Below are 13,596 nucleotides of genomic sequence, written 5' to 3'. Positions count from 1 at the left end.
TGAATGATTGAATAGGCACAATTAATAAAATTAATAATAATAATAATGAAAGCTATTATAAGGCCTGTAATTATAACAATTATTATAATATAATGTACATTATCTGGTATTATACAATGCAAATATAATCTTTTTTGTTGGTTTTATCTTTTTAGTTTATTTATTCATCATTTATTTATTTTTTTCATTGCCTTTTGTTTGTCTTATTGTATCTTTGTTTTTACCTTTTACTCTGTGTACAATAAACTAAATAAAAAAATAAAAAGCATGACTCGCGGTGCCACCTTGCATTTTTATTTTTGTTACTGTTTTATTCAATGTTATCAGACAAACAGTGCCATCCTTAATATTATGCACAAAAAATACATTAATCAGGGCCGTAGCCAGGATTTGACTTTTTTTTTTTTACTGAGGGGACGAGTCCCCCAAAAGCCCCCTAACTAAAGGAATATTTCAACATTTGGGGAATTATGGTTATTATCTTGAGTTAAAAGAGAAGACTGATCCCAATCTGATATCTGTGAGGTTTGTGTCACCGTCTGTGGGCGCTTTGAGAAATACTCAGTTACTTTTTGTCTTGTTTGTGAAAGTTTAGTGTCTGAGAAAACTGCGCAGTCCTTTTGTAAATCTGCATGTGTAAATCTTGTTTGTCGATTTAGAAGGTAAACTCCCGTGTTGCTAACAGCCCTGAAGTCATTCACACTTACACACTAAATGAAGAGTTCCCAAACGTTTCTATGGACTAAATTTCAAAACTTTTCCATGAATTTTCAAGGACCCATAATAAAATCTAATGACCGTTCATAAAGTATAACATGAACAGAACTGTATGGTTTACTTAACTCCAAATGTTAGTTACTGCATAAAAACTAATCAGCAACCTCTAATGTTTGTTAAATTATGTGTAAGGTTAATTATGGAAGTGTGCTCTAACAAATAATTTCATTACACACAACAAAATCCCATGACTTTTCCAAAACTTTTAATAATTTATACTAATTCCATGACTTTTCCATGCCTGGAAATAAGATCGTGTCAGGTTTACCATGACTGTGGGAACCCTGTAAATAATATAATAAAATAAAAATTGTGAGGATATGACCTTGGTGTTGTTGAATCTATTTCACAGAGATAAAACACGCAGCAGGACTCAAACTGGAATGAAACAGTGAAAAACAAAAAAATTTAAGAAATAATCTCACAAGTCTGGACCTCTCTCTGCGAGGGAAATATTCTGTAGCATTAAAGGAGGTATCGTGGCACTATTTTTATTGACATTATCTGAAACTATGGGGTGCTCCGATTAATTGGCGACATTTTTCGGGCTGTTTTTGCCGAGTTCCACTTTCACCCTGTGAGGCGACTACTGCAAATCACAATTCCTGCCGTCATCAAATAATCTGTGGACTAATTTATTTATTGTTTAGTCTGTCAAATTTTACAAATACTGTCAAAGTGCCATCACAATTTCCAAGAGTGTGAGGTGACATCATGGATTTAAAGTTATTTATTTAAAACACGTTGACTCGTTGGACTTAAAGGTCCAGTGTGTGGGATTTAGTGACATCTAGTGGTGAGGTTGCAGACTGCAACCAACCGAAACTTCACCTTTGTGCCAAGTGAGTGAGAAAAATACGGGAGATGACTCAAAAACGCAAATGTCTTTCTACAGCCAGTTTTTGGTTTGTCCACTTTGGGCTAAAATAGAAACATGACAGAAACCGTATGTAGATAAAAACGGCTCTTTCTAAGGAAACAAAAACACGACGACTCTTATTTTACAGTTATTATAAACTAATGAAAACATAGTTCGAGCTTTATATTCAATTTCTGCCAATAGATGCCACTAAATTCTACAAATCTGACCTTTAAAAATAAGAGGATTACTGATGAAAACACCAAAATAATGAATCATGTGGGACGTAAATCACTAAACAATTCTGTGTCACTTCATGAGGTCAAACAGGAGTGAGATGGTCCACAAAAACATGGAGGACTGAACCGACCAGCTGCATGTTTTCTGCTCCAGACGTGGCTCAGCCCGCCGCTGTCATCCCTCCATCCTCTCATAAGCTACCACGAAGAAATTCAGTCAGGAACAAACCGAGTCTGGACTTTGATGAATCATTCATCCTGCATTCATTAACACCTCTTCAGTCTTTTATCTGCCGTCCAAAGCTTTGTCCCTGGCAATGACGGACTCGTTAAACTTTATCATCAGCGTGGTGCCTTTGTGCCAGTGGGCGGTGACCTTGGCGGGGAAGCCGCTGTGTGTGAGGATGGCCTCCACGATGCCGGCGGTGAAGGCGGCGCAGTTCAGGCTGCTGTTCTCTTTGGGCACAGAGATGTACGCGTTGATGAGCGGCTCTTTTTCTATGATGTAATAGGTCTTGTCGTCATCGTTGGCCTGCTCCAGCTTGTCGGCCTCCTTCCCAAACAAAGACTTCCACACGTTAACCTAAAAGGAAAGGAAACTGTTAAGGTTGAATTCAACCGGGTCCGTAAACGCCGCACTAATGCCACGACACGGCCTCCGGAGTCAATCATGGACAGTCTAGACAACGCTCCTGATTCCACCGGGCGCACCTCGCAGCATCTAAGATTCGACTACTTGCTCTGCTTTGTGGAAAATAGTCTATTTTTGCCAGAGGCGGACAGCAATCCTTCAAGCCGCACAGAGAAGAAATGTGCAATGTGTGAAATGTGCTAAAACAGCTCTGTAGTGGTATTTTCATTCAATTTATTTGTGTTTGATAGACGTTTTTACAAGCATGTAGTAGCCAAATCGCCTGCTCCCCCTGTCTCTGTTAGTTTCCTACATCAATGAATCTGCATGAAGCCAAAATAAAATCGTAAGTCGAAAAACTGACACAGAATTATTGACTTCCGACGTGCAATGGAACGCAGCAATAGAACCGCGTGGAGGACGGAGAAAAACAGCATCACAGACGTAACGCCATCGACACGCTGCCGCTGGAATCAACTCTAAAACCACCACATGGACTTTAATAATGATAATAATAATAATAAACATCATTTGTATAGCACCTTTCCAACGTGCTATACGAGAAAAACAAATTACATGCACCAAGTGCTTCAAATAAAAAGACATAAAGACATTTCAAAACCTGCAAGTAAAAACAAAATAACATCCGAATAGAAAGCTTCACATAGATAAAACCCACTTAAAAATACTAATAAAAGTACATGATCTTACCTTGATGAAAAGGAGCATATTCAGCACTTTGGTCTCCCTCTTCCCGTTCTTCTCTCTCAGCACCAGCACGTCCAGCATGCTGGCTCCCACGCTCTGACCCATGTCCGCCAGGCGCGTCTGCAGCTCCGACACGGAGTACACGCGGCTCTGACAGTACTGGACCATCTCTGAGAACAGGAGGGCGAAGGCGCTCACGCTGACCTCAGTCTTGGGGCGGGTTAGAGGGCGCTCCAAGATGTTGGATTTCCCCCGAGTGAAGCGCGTGTCCATTTTCTGTTGGAGAGAGATGCAGCACGCAGCAGAGGTTAGACTCTGCAGACACACACGTAGATCATTTCTGTTTGTGTGGTTATCCGACAGGAGAGAAATTAATAAATGTGCAGCGGAGAGCTTTTCTCTGTCTATCGCAGCGGGTCCTAAAGACTGTGGAGAGGCTCAACTAATTTTACAAAAAAAAAATAAAATAAATAAAAAAGGAAAAAAGATAAAGGAGAAAGAAAAGAAAGTTGTTTGAGTGAAAAATAGTCATCTATATGGTATTAGAAAAGTACCGTGAGTGTCGCTGATCTACTTTAATTTATTGTAAATTAATAGTTAATGGTTTAGATAGTTAAAAAACAATTTACAAACAGAAATGGATAAACAGATAAAATACTTAATTAAAAGCGAAGGTTGACATATTTAGCTCAAAGTAATAGAAAAAATAATAATAATAATAATAATAGCAAACTTCACCAAAATCATCTAGACATATACAATTTAATGTATCAAAAAATAATAATGATCAGCTTGCTTTATATTTTCTACTGATGCTCAGTTTTTAGATTGCTTTGTTTTTCTTGTTTTGCACAATTCCCTTTGCTGCTGTTGTAAATGTACCTGCTGTGGGATTAAAGGATGGCGTCATATTATGTGATTTTATCAAAATAGTAAAAATTCTAACTTTCTCACAATCACATCAGAGACAAACACCAGCTGGAGAAAATACGGTTTAGCATTAAATTATGCAAATGACTTACTCACGAGCAAACAATTTGTCACTTAATGTTTCTGTTGATCAACTAATGAATTCATTTAATTTATCAGAAATGTCATCACAATAATCTCATTTTCATATTCTCCATGGAGACGGTTTTTTTCCATCGACGCAGCTCTCCCTGCATCAAATTCATCGGTATTTTTTGCATAAGACAAATAACACCTTAATTAAACTTTTACCAAATCACGGTGTCTGCTGAACAAACAAAAAAAACCCCAAAACAAAACACAACAAACAGCTGACCGACACTAGCTGTTAGCCACCTAGCCAAACATGCTAACTGCTACTTCCTGTTTAGATTACTACACGCGAGCCCTTACAGCAGCAGAGACACGCGCGTTTTAAAAAAAACACAAACACGGAGAAGATCGATTGTGATAAATTATTCTTATTTTTTTGCAGATAAACGAACCTTGTTGTAGAAAACACGAGAGACAATCCGGTGTTTCCGCTTTTTCCTCCTTCTTCTCGCTTTGCGGTTTAATGGTGAAACGTAACGAGCATTTAATTCCACAGCGCCGCCTGCTGCACCGGAGCGTCAGCGCAGTACACGCAAATACAACATTTACAGAATATTTATGAGTTTTCTGACCACAGTAATTGCTTCCTCCAAGTTTCTTTAAAAAAATGTAATATATAAGAAATGATTTACATCATTACAATTTTTAAATCACATCTTACTTACATTTGTATAGAATTTAACTGACTTTAACCCACTTAACTGAGCTTCTTTTCATATTTTACCAGTGCAAAGCAACTTCAACATGTCATAATTAAATTATGTATTTGAAATTAAAAAAAATAAAAATAAATATATATGTATATATACAGTATATGTGTGTGTATGTGTGTGTGTGTGTGTGTGTTTAAACTCTCTCTGATGATACTAGGAAGAATTATAGTTTGTTTGTTTTTATAATTTTCATTATTTTGCTACTGTGTGCTTTGTCACTTCCATGAGCTTCATTGACGCATGCACTTAATTTTTCATATTTCCCAGTTCAAAGTAATCAATGTCGACAAGAATTACAAGTCATAATTAAATTATAAAATAAAATAAAATAACCTATAACTTAGGCACATTTTTCAAAACATAAAAAGTAAAATATAAATTATAAAACAAATCATAAAATAAACAGATAAAATGTTGTGACAAAAATATTAAAATAAAAAATACAACATTTACTTGTATACACACACACACACACACACACACACACACACACACAGACAAAATGTATTTATTTAAATAACCTACTACAGTAGGCCTACTGTGTGTCCCTCCTGAGTTGCCATATGGCAGGAAAAAAAGCGATGGGGTTAACTTCCACTCTTTTCGAGGCTCGTGCGTGTGCGGGAGTTTTTGGTTAAGGTAAATAAATATGTCAGCAGCTGCTGTGAAGCTGTCACACCGTCTTCTGTCCCGTTTATCGTTTTATTGGTTGTCCAGTGAACTCAGGACTGTCTCTGTGTTTTTGTGAGCGCTTTTCTGCGGACGCGAGGAGCCGTTAGCCTGCTGTTGTTTTTAGCTTAGCTGCCTCAGTATAGCTAGCCGGCTAAAGGCTAACTCCCGCATTGAAGGGGTGGCACAGAGACTTTGGGACATGTTTAAAACCGGCACGGGGACCCGGCAGGGACTGTTAAGGTTGAGCTGTCTTGTCCCTTCACCTGCGATGGAGACTGCAGTCAAGAGCAGGTGAGGACTCCTCCATTATTGTGCCTCCATTAGCTCAGAGAGGCGGCTAACGGCTAACGTGGTTAGCAGTGAAATCCAACAGAAAGCTGGATATAAACACACACGCACACACTCACTCACACACACACACACACACACACACACACACGCACACACACACACTCACTCTTCACAGCACATTACACCACCTCCCTTGTTTATTTAACACGATAAAAGACCAACCTAAATTACTCAGAGCATTTTGCTAAGCAGAACCTCAACAAAAGCACCTGACACGAGACACAGGTGTGTTTTCATTTCTGTGCAGTCCTGATGCTGAATGCAGCAGCTCTCAGCTCCTACAATGAGTCTAAAACACACCTGTAAACAAAATTGTTACAATCAGACTGTTAAGTGCATAAAATGCACATTTGAAATCCTTTCAAACTGCAGATTTTTGATCCCACAGCTATCAAAGCATAAAGACATGCATTGTGTTATTTCTGGGTGTCATTCTGGGTGTTTGCGTTGGAGTTTTTCATTTTTTTTGTACTATTTTTCACCTGATGACGTCATTTTTACAATATTTGGTATATGGAGAAAATACATGCTGTTTACATTAGGTGCACCGTCACAATTACTGCAATTCATTGACATATCCCATCCTGTGATAATAAAAAAATAAAATAAAAAAGCAACTTTATATGTTGTATATTGAAAGTAACTTGTATATTTTTAAATTATCCAAAAACTTTGTGGCATCATGACAAAAAACTGGCACTTAAAGGGTTACAATTCTGAAAAATAACAAATTTCCTGATATTTATGATCAAGACCAATTTTGATGAAAAAACAAACTCAGTGAAAGTAGAAAAATCATATAAGTGAATAATATTTTTCAAACTGATTTTGAAAAGTGCATTTTGTGTGCAGGGCAGTGTGAGTATGTGACACTGAACAAAAAATAATAATGTATAAAAACCAATGTTGCTGCTAATCATTGACATATCCCAGGCTGTGATAGCAAAATAAAAAATCCTTAGCATGGAGTACACTGAAAAAAATTATTTTCTGTGTTTTTTAAATCTAAACAAAACCAGAAATTTAAACGATTAAAATTCTGAAAATGAATAAATATTTGATATTTTATTAAGATTGATGTTGGTTAAAAAATAACTAAATGATAGCAGAAAAATTATAAAATGAGCATTTTGTGCAGAGAGCAATACAAGTGTGTGTAATATTATTGCTCGCTCTAAGATTACAGTCATTCATAACTCCCTTTTTGTTGTTTGCATCTCAGACCTTCTGCAACGTATTTTCCAGTTCACCCATACTCAACACCACTTCCTGTTCTGGTTGTCATGTGAACGCTGTGGACACGGATCTGTGTCCTCTGTTGGTGCACATATTAACTTACATGAAATCAATGATGACTAAATGTTGGTGCAGATGTATTTCGGTCACTGCTGCCCAGCACACACGTGATTCATGCTGCTGGGACTTCCTCAGTTTTGCAGCCGACTTTTCTGAACATTAATGAGAACGCGTTGCCTCAGAGAGGACTGCCAGTGATTTGCAAAGTATTGATGAGTTTGCTGTTTGGTGATTTTTTTTCCCACAAAGTTTGTTTCACAAGCATCAGCCACATTAACCCTTTGAAACCTGGATCGTCAGCGGTTTTCTTGTGCTGTGCTAAGATGCCTTTCATGAGCATTTTAACCTCTGAAACATTTGTCAGGAAGTTGCAAACAAATAGTAAAAGGTGACAAGAAAATGTCCTGAAAATTAGCTGAGAGAGAGAATCATGAGAAAATGATCAAAAAGCTAATGAAAAAAGCCAAGAAATAAATATAATTTTCAGTAATAAATAAATAAATACAAATAAAGACATGAAAAAAAGAAATAGTAATAGTAATAGTAAATGAAACTAAAGAAGAAATGTAAAAAATATTACATTTACATTATTTAATACCAGATTTTTCATCATATACATCATATTATGATCATTTTATAATTTAAAGGTCTTAGGATAAGAATCAGGATAAGATTGTGCTATATTGTTTAAATTCATTGTTAACGTTTAGGAGAGTTGGCCTTGTTCCTGAATTAATTATGTTAAAAAAATAATTTAAAAAAGTTAAAATAGTAATAATAATAATAATAATAATAGTAATTATTATTATTGTTGTTACTGTTAGTTTTTTTGTTTTACTTGAGCCCATTTTTCAGGTCATTTCTTGTTTGACCAATTTCAGGTTATTTTCTTGTGACTTTTTTACGAATTTCTATTAATTTTTTGGGCCATTTCTTAAGTTGCTTATTGCTTCCCACGTTTTTTTTTAATCAAACCTACTCGCTGTGGTTTTAAAGGCTTAACCACAACAACATGACTGAGATTATTTTACAGAACTTGAGAATTTCTCAAAAATGTCCGTCACGGCGACACAGAGCGTGTTGACCTTGGGCGGTGAGGACAAAGGACTCCACACTGCTCTCGGTGCAGGTGGACGTTTCCCATGTTGCTCAGTGGGCCACGCCAACAGAATGAACGCAGGCGTATCTACAGTTTGTCCACAATCGTTACGTAACCACCCACACACTCTGCACGGGAACTTGTATAAGTAAGAGAGACAACAAGGTAGCAGACATTTGGATCTGGAGGCGTTCAGGATGGAGAACGGCTGCTGGAAACTGACCCTGACCCTGGTGGTGTTGCTGATCAGCACGTATGCAGAAGGTAAACAGACATTTTTTATGTTTTTACCGGTGAGATACATTTAGGCAGTACATATATTCAGATTATTTCAGATTAAATCGTGGGCTGAGACGTGTTTAACCCTTTGAAACCTGAGCAAATTGGTTTAAATTTCTGTCAGAAACATGCAGAGAGGGAAATGAGCAACTTAACGAGACACGGACCAAAAAACAACAACAACAAAAAAAACTTAAAAGTTACAAAAAACCTAAAAAAAAAGGGAAGAAATTATCTTAAAAAACTCTAATAAAAATAGTATTTTATATATTTTTTCTGTAATATAATTTTAATTATTAAATTTTTTATAGTTTTAAATACAGTTTCCTGGACATTTTTCCCTGTTATGGGGGATAATTTTCTAATTATACTGCCCTTAAAATAAATAAATAATTAAGGTGATTTCTTCTGACTTCTGGGATATTTCGTGCCAAGCTACTTGTTTTCTTTTTTCCCCAATTTTTTTTTCAAAGAAATTAAACCAATGTGCTCAGGGTTCAGTGGGTCAAAGAGCTTGTGAAAGTCATCTGAACGCAGCACAAGTCCAGGTTTTTAAGGGTTAATTGGCAAAATGTACTCCTTTAGTGAGTACATTTTATTCTGTTGAGCTTGAACAATAGCTAACATGATAACATTTTGTCCGACAGCTGAACAATAAGAAAATATAATAGAATAAAATAATGACAGCTATTAATCAGAATAAAATAGAGAAGCTAATGAATGCATGAATGAATCTGACATGTTTTTTAAATATAAGAGGAAGTTAATCATAGAGACAAATGTTGCTGTATTGTATTAGAATAGAGTCATTTTAGCTATGAGGAGACATACTGGCCAATCTCAGGCACTCAGTTCATAATCCCAGTGGGTGGACTGGTTTAAAGGTCTAAAGACCAAACAGGGTGGACCCTTCTGACCCCGGTGAGGTTGTTTACGACTGAAGAGGTGGATTTTCATCTGAATGACGAAGACGTGTTTGTGTTTCCTGTTGTCAGCTTCTTTTTCCCGGCACATGGATGACTTCATCAAGGCGGTGAAGCGGGTGGAGGTCAGGCACGCCGGGTCAGAGCCGGTGGCCGTGTTGAGGAGTCTGCGGCAGGCGGCGGGCCTCAATGATGCGTTCATCCAGCACTTCCTGGGTAACGCCGACGCCGGATCTAAAACTGTCGCTCGACTCTCAGCGTACTTCAAGAAGGCCGTGAACCACAGGGTGACTGAGGACGCCAAAGAGGAAGGCGTGGTTCTGACTCCTGACGGCACTACTGTCGCCCTCACGCCGCTCCTCCTGGGCATCGAGGCCGGTCTCCTCTCCAGGTCAGCGGGGCGCGTTCGGGGTCTGTACCAGCTCACTCTGACCAAAGACCTGCACAGCTCTCGTCTCCCGCAGCGTCCAGGACCTGACGGCTGCTGGGACAGCGTCACCTCCCCACGAGTCTTCACCCTCCTGGACAGCCCCTCCGCCCTCACCACGGCTCAGATCAACGGAGGCATGGACGGCGTGGTTCTGGGGATGGAAGTCTCGAAACAATCCAAACATCCCCTCAAGCTCAGCAGCCTGCTGACGGAGTACTACAGTCAGCAGCTGGACAGCAGGGGGCTGGACGCCGCCCCGCGCCTCATCAGCAGACGCCGCAGGGAGAACTTCAGAGGGTTAGTCGCCCCCCCGCTGCTTGTCAGACAGGTGGTGAAGACAGCGGAGCTGCAGCGGAGACTGAAGGGACCATCAGAGATGGAGGCGAAGGAGAAGAGGCGGCTGGCGGCTGCGGTGAAGGAGGGAATCAAAGATTTCGTCCACGTGTTTATGGGTGAGCACGAGACCAAACCACAGAGGAAGTGAAAGAAAACATTTGTGGTTTTTAGAAGTGAGGGGAAAAAAGCTGATCATTATCTCGTTACTTCAGGGCCACTCGACTTGCTTTGTTTGGGGGCCACTTTTGCAAAATAACGGGAGACCAGGGGCCAGTCGCAACAGACCCAAACGTCTTTCTAGGATTTAGGTCGCTTCGTGATTTTAGCTGTTGGGACGTTTTAGGATTTTAAGTAGAGATGTACGATAATTATTAGGTGACTTATTTAGATCATCAGTGAACAAGGAGGAAATATACCGTCCAGGGTGGCCCTTGGAAAAGGTGATATAGGAGATCGTCTGGAGCGCCACACGCTGGAGGGCCGCTGGTCGCGCTCAAAACCCAAAAAAAGCCTGTTGTTTGACCTGCTGACTGATCTGCTCTACTTCTCCAGCAGTGTCTCCAAATGTCTGCTCCGCTCCCAATCTCTGCCCGGTGTCTCCACCGGTGTCTCCGCCGGTGTCTCTGTCAGTTTCTCAGATTGTCTGCTCCGCTCTCATTCTCCGCCGGTGTCTCCGATTGTCCGCCGCTCTAATTCTTCACCCGCCGGTGTCTCCATCAGTGTCTCAGATTGTCTGCTCTGCTTTCATTCTCTGCCGGTGTCTCTTGGATATTAGGACATTTCTCAGATTTTAGGACATTTTTAGGGAGTCAGAATGTTTTTAGGAGTTTAGGACGTGTCTTGGATATTAGAACATTTAACAGATTTTAGAACATTTGTATGACTTTCAGACATCTAGGATTTTAGGACAATTTTAGGACATTTCTAGGATTTTAGGACATAAGGGTCTTAGCTAGGACGTCTGTAGGGGGTGTGGGGGATCCTCCACTGGCACTTTTTTTTATAAGCAAGCTCTATTTTGATGTAGTGTTATTCACTCTGGCACTTTATGAATACTAAAAGTATAAAAGAGTGTGAATCACTGTATTTATACTGTGAATTATAAAATGTTCGGGGCCCCAGCAGCTGATCAGGGGCCAGATTCGGCCCGTGGGGCTGTAAGTATCACTGACTTATACTTTTGTCATACATGATGAATGTGTTTCAGATTGTCCACCCATCATCCCTCGCTGTATGTGGGGTGCAGAGCCGTACAGAGGGACCCCCACCAACCTGTCCCTCCCGCTGTCCTTCATGTTCGTCCACCACACTCACACTCCCAGCAAACCCTGTGTGACCTTCCAGCAGTGCTCTGCAGACATGCGCTCCATGCAGCGCTTCCACCAGGAGGACAGAGGCTGGGACGACATAGGATACAGGTACACGCAGTCCGAGTTTAGGCCTCATGTCAAAACCACAGAACGCGTGTGAAATTTGGCAACTGTCTGAGACACCGTGTGCTCCTGAAGCTTCGTCGCAGGCTCTGACGGCTACATCTACGAGGGCCGGGGCTGGCTCTGGCAGGGGGCCCACACCCTCGGACACAACACCATAGGCTACGGGGTCTCTTTCATCGGAGACTACGCCGCCAGTCTTCCCTCCCAGCACGCCATGGGGCTGGTGAGAGATCGGCTGGCGTCCTGTGCTGTTGACGGTGGGAGACTGAACGCCAACTTCACCCTGCAGGGACACAGACAGGTGGTGAACACTTCCTGTCCCGGAGACGCTCTCTTTAACGAGATCAGAGGCTGGGAACACTTTGGGGTACGTACGCACATCAGCAGGTCATAGAGGTCACGGGTGAGCTGGTCAGCTGATCTCTGACTCAAAGATTTAACATCCAGAACAGAACCGCTGTATCCTGCTCCAGACTGTCCTTTAAAGGGACAGTTCACCCAAAAATCAAAAATGCATGATTTTTTTTCTCTTACCTTTCATGCTATTTAGCAATTAAGGGCAGGGATACTCGACTCCCTTTGCTTGGGGGCCACTTTTGCAAAACAACAGGAGGTCAGGGGCCCGTCACAGCAGCCGCACACGTTTCTAGGACATTTCTAGGATTTTTGGACATTTCTCTGACTAGGATGTACAGCATGTTTGTAGGATTTCAGGATATGTCTAGGATTTTAGGATGTTTAACGCATTTCTAAGATTTTAAGACATTTCTTGAATTTTAGGACATTTCTAGGATTATATGATGTTTCTAGGATTTTAGGACATTTGTAGGATTTTAGGACATTTCTCAAATTTTTGGACATTTCTAGGATTTTAGGATGTTTAAAGCATTTTAGAACATTTCTAGGACTTTAGGACATTTCTCTGATTTTAGCACGTTTTTTTTTAGGACTTTAGGACATTTCTAGGATTTTAGGAGGTTTAGCATGTTTCTAGAATTTGGGAAATTACTTGTTTTTAGGACATTTCTAGGATTTAAGGACATTAGGAGCTCAGCTAGGACCCGGCACTCGAACGACATAATGTTGCTTTAATGCCCTGTTGTTAGACTCTGCAGCCTTTTCTCATTCGGGCGTGGCGTCCCTCATTATGTCTTTTAATCCTCCTTTTGGACATGTCAGGACAGACTGAGCATGTAGCAGCACTCTTTGTTCTGCAAGTTATTACATTTGAGTTTTCTGCAGTTGCAGAGACATTTTCCCTCTAAACTTCTCAGTTGGGTTTATTTAAATATCAGTTTGGGGCTCAAAGAAGTAAAATTTTCCAATATTAATAAAAAAGCAAAGATTGAAAAAAGTAAATAAAACAAACAAACAAACATTGTTTAGCAGAAATTTATAATAAAATCAGACACAGTGGACCTCTTATTGCAGAAGAGTAGTCTTGATGGTTTAAGTTAATTTTGCTGCTTGCATTTTGTTACATTGATATATAATTTTCTTTTACTTTTGTATATGATCTGAATACATCTTCCATCACTGCAAAACTGTTTCACTTATTTCATCTCACATTTCATGTTTGCTTTCTTTTAGGAGGTCAAGAAATCTGCTTAACAAGAGGAAGAGCTCTGCATAAAAATCAACACAATAAATATTTGTTTTATTTTTATGTTCTGATTGTTGCCACTTTTTTTATTTCTTTATTTTTTTGAACAATATGACCCGTGCTGCATGAATTTTGTATGGTGGCTGTGAAGAGCACAAAAACTGCACATATACATAAACATT

The 13,596-nt window shown here is 39.8% G+C and overlaps 2 protein-coding genes across 2 annotated transcripts; one reads left to right on the top strand and one right to left on the bottom strand.

Moving 5' to 3' along the window:
* Positions 1-272: 272 nt before the first annotated feature.
* trappc5 (trafficking protein particle complex subunit 5) lies at positions 273-4,788 on the bottom strand. Its single transcript, XM_088069365.1, has 3 exons — positions 4,669-4,788; positions 3,218-3,490; positions 273-2,458 (listed from the first exon to the last, which is right to left on the bottom strand). The coding sequence occupies exons 2-3, from the start codon at positions 3,485-3,487 to the stop codon at positions 2,162-2,164; spliced, it is 567 nt and encodes a 188-aa protein (XP_087925491.1). The 5' UTR covers positions 3,488-3,490; positions 4,669-4,788; the 3' UTR covers positions 273-2,161.
* Positions 4,789-8,416: 3,628 nt separating this feature from the next.
* On the top strand, positions 8,417-13,477 carry pglyrp6 (peptidoglycan recognition protein 6). The gene is made up of 5 exons (XM_042504396.2): positions 8,417-8,671; positions 9,682-10,491; positions 11,583-11,793; positions 11,884-12,178; positions 13,402-13,477. The coding sequence occupies exons 1-5, from the start codon at positions 8,605-8,607 to the stop codon at positions 13,420-13,422; spliced, it is 1,404 nt and encodes a 467-aa protein (XP_042360330.2). The 5' UTR covers positions 8,417-8,604; the 3' UTR covers positions 13,423-13,477.
* The last annotated feature ends 119 nt before the right edge of the window (positions 13,478-13,596 follow it).

Source organism: Plectropomus leopardus, chromosome 18 (genome assembly GCF_026936395.1).
Source record: "Plectropomus leopardus strain MGB_pleo_1.0 chromosome 18, ASM2693639v1, whole genome shotgun sequence".
Taxonomy (NCBI): domain Eukaryota; kingdom Metazoa; phylum Chordata; class Actinopteri; order Perciformes; family Serranidae; genus Plectropomus; species Plectropomus leopardus.
Note: the sequence above shows the minus strand (reverse complement) of the source record. Positions and strands in the feature narration are given on the sequence as shown.

What these genes read in the sequence shown, in the direction of transcription:
- trappc5 (XM_088069365.1), bottom strand. Translation starts at nt 3,487, where the DNA reads ATGGACACGCGCTTCACTCGGGGGAAATCCAACATCTTGGAGCGCCCT. An exon ending in ATATGCTCCTTTTCATCAAG is followed by an intron (nt 2,459 to 3,217) that starts GTAAGATCATGT and finishes CTTTCCTTTTAG; the next exon opens with GTTAACGTGTGGAAGTCTTT.
- pglyrp6 (XM_042504396.2), top strand. Translation starts at nt 8,605, where the DNA reads ATGGAGAACGGCTGCTGGAAACTGACCCTGACCCTGGTGGTGTTGCTG. An exon ending in TTTCGTCCACGTGTTTATGG is followed by an intron (nt 10,492 to 11,582) that starts GTGAGCACGAGA and finishes AATGTGTTTCAG; the next exon opens with ATTGTCCACCCATCATCCCT. An exon ending in TGGGACGACATAGGATACAG is followed by an intron (nt 11,794 to 11,883) that starts GTACACGCAGTC and finishes GTGCTCCTGAAG; the next exon opens with CTTCGTCGCAGGCTCTGACG.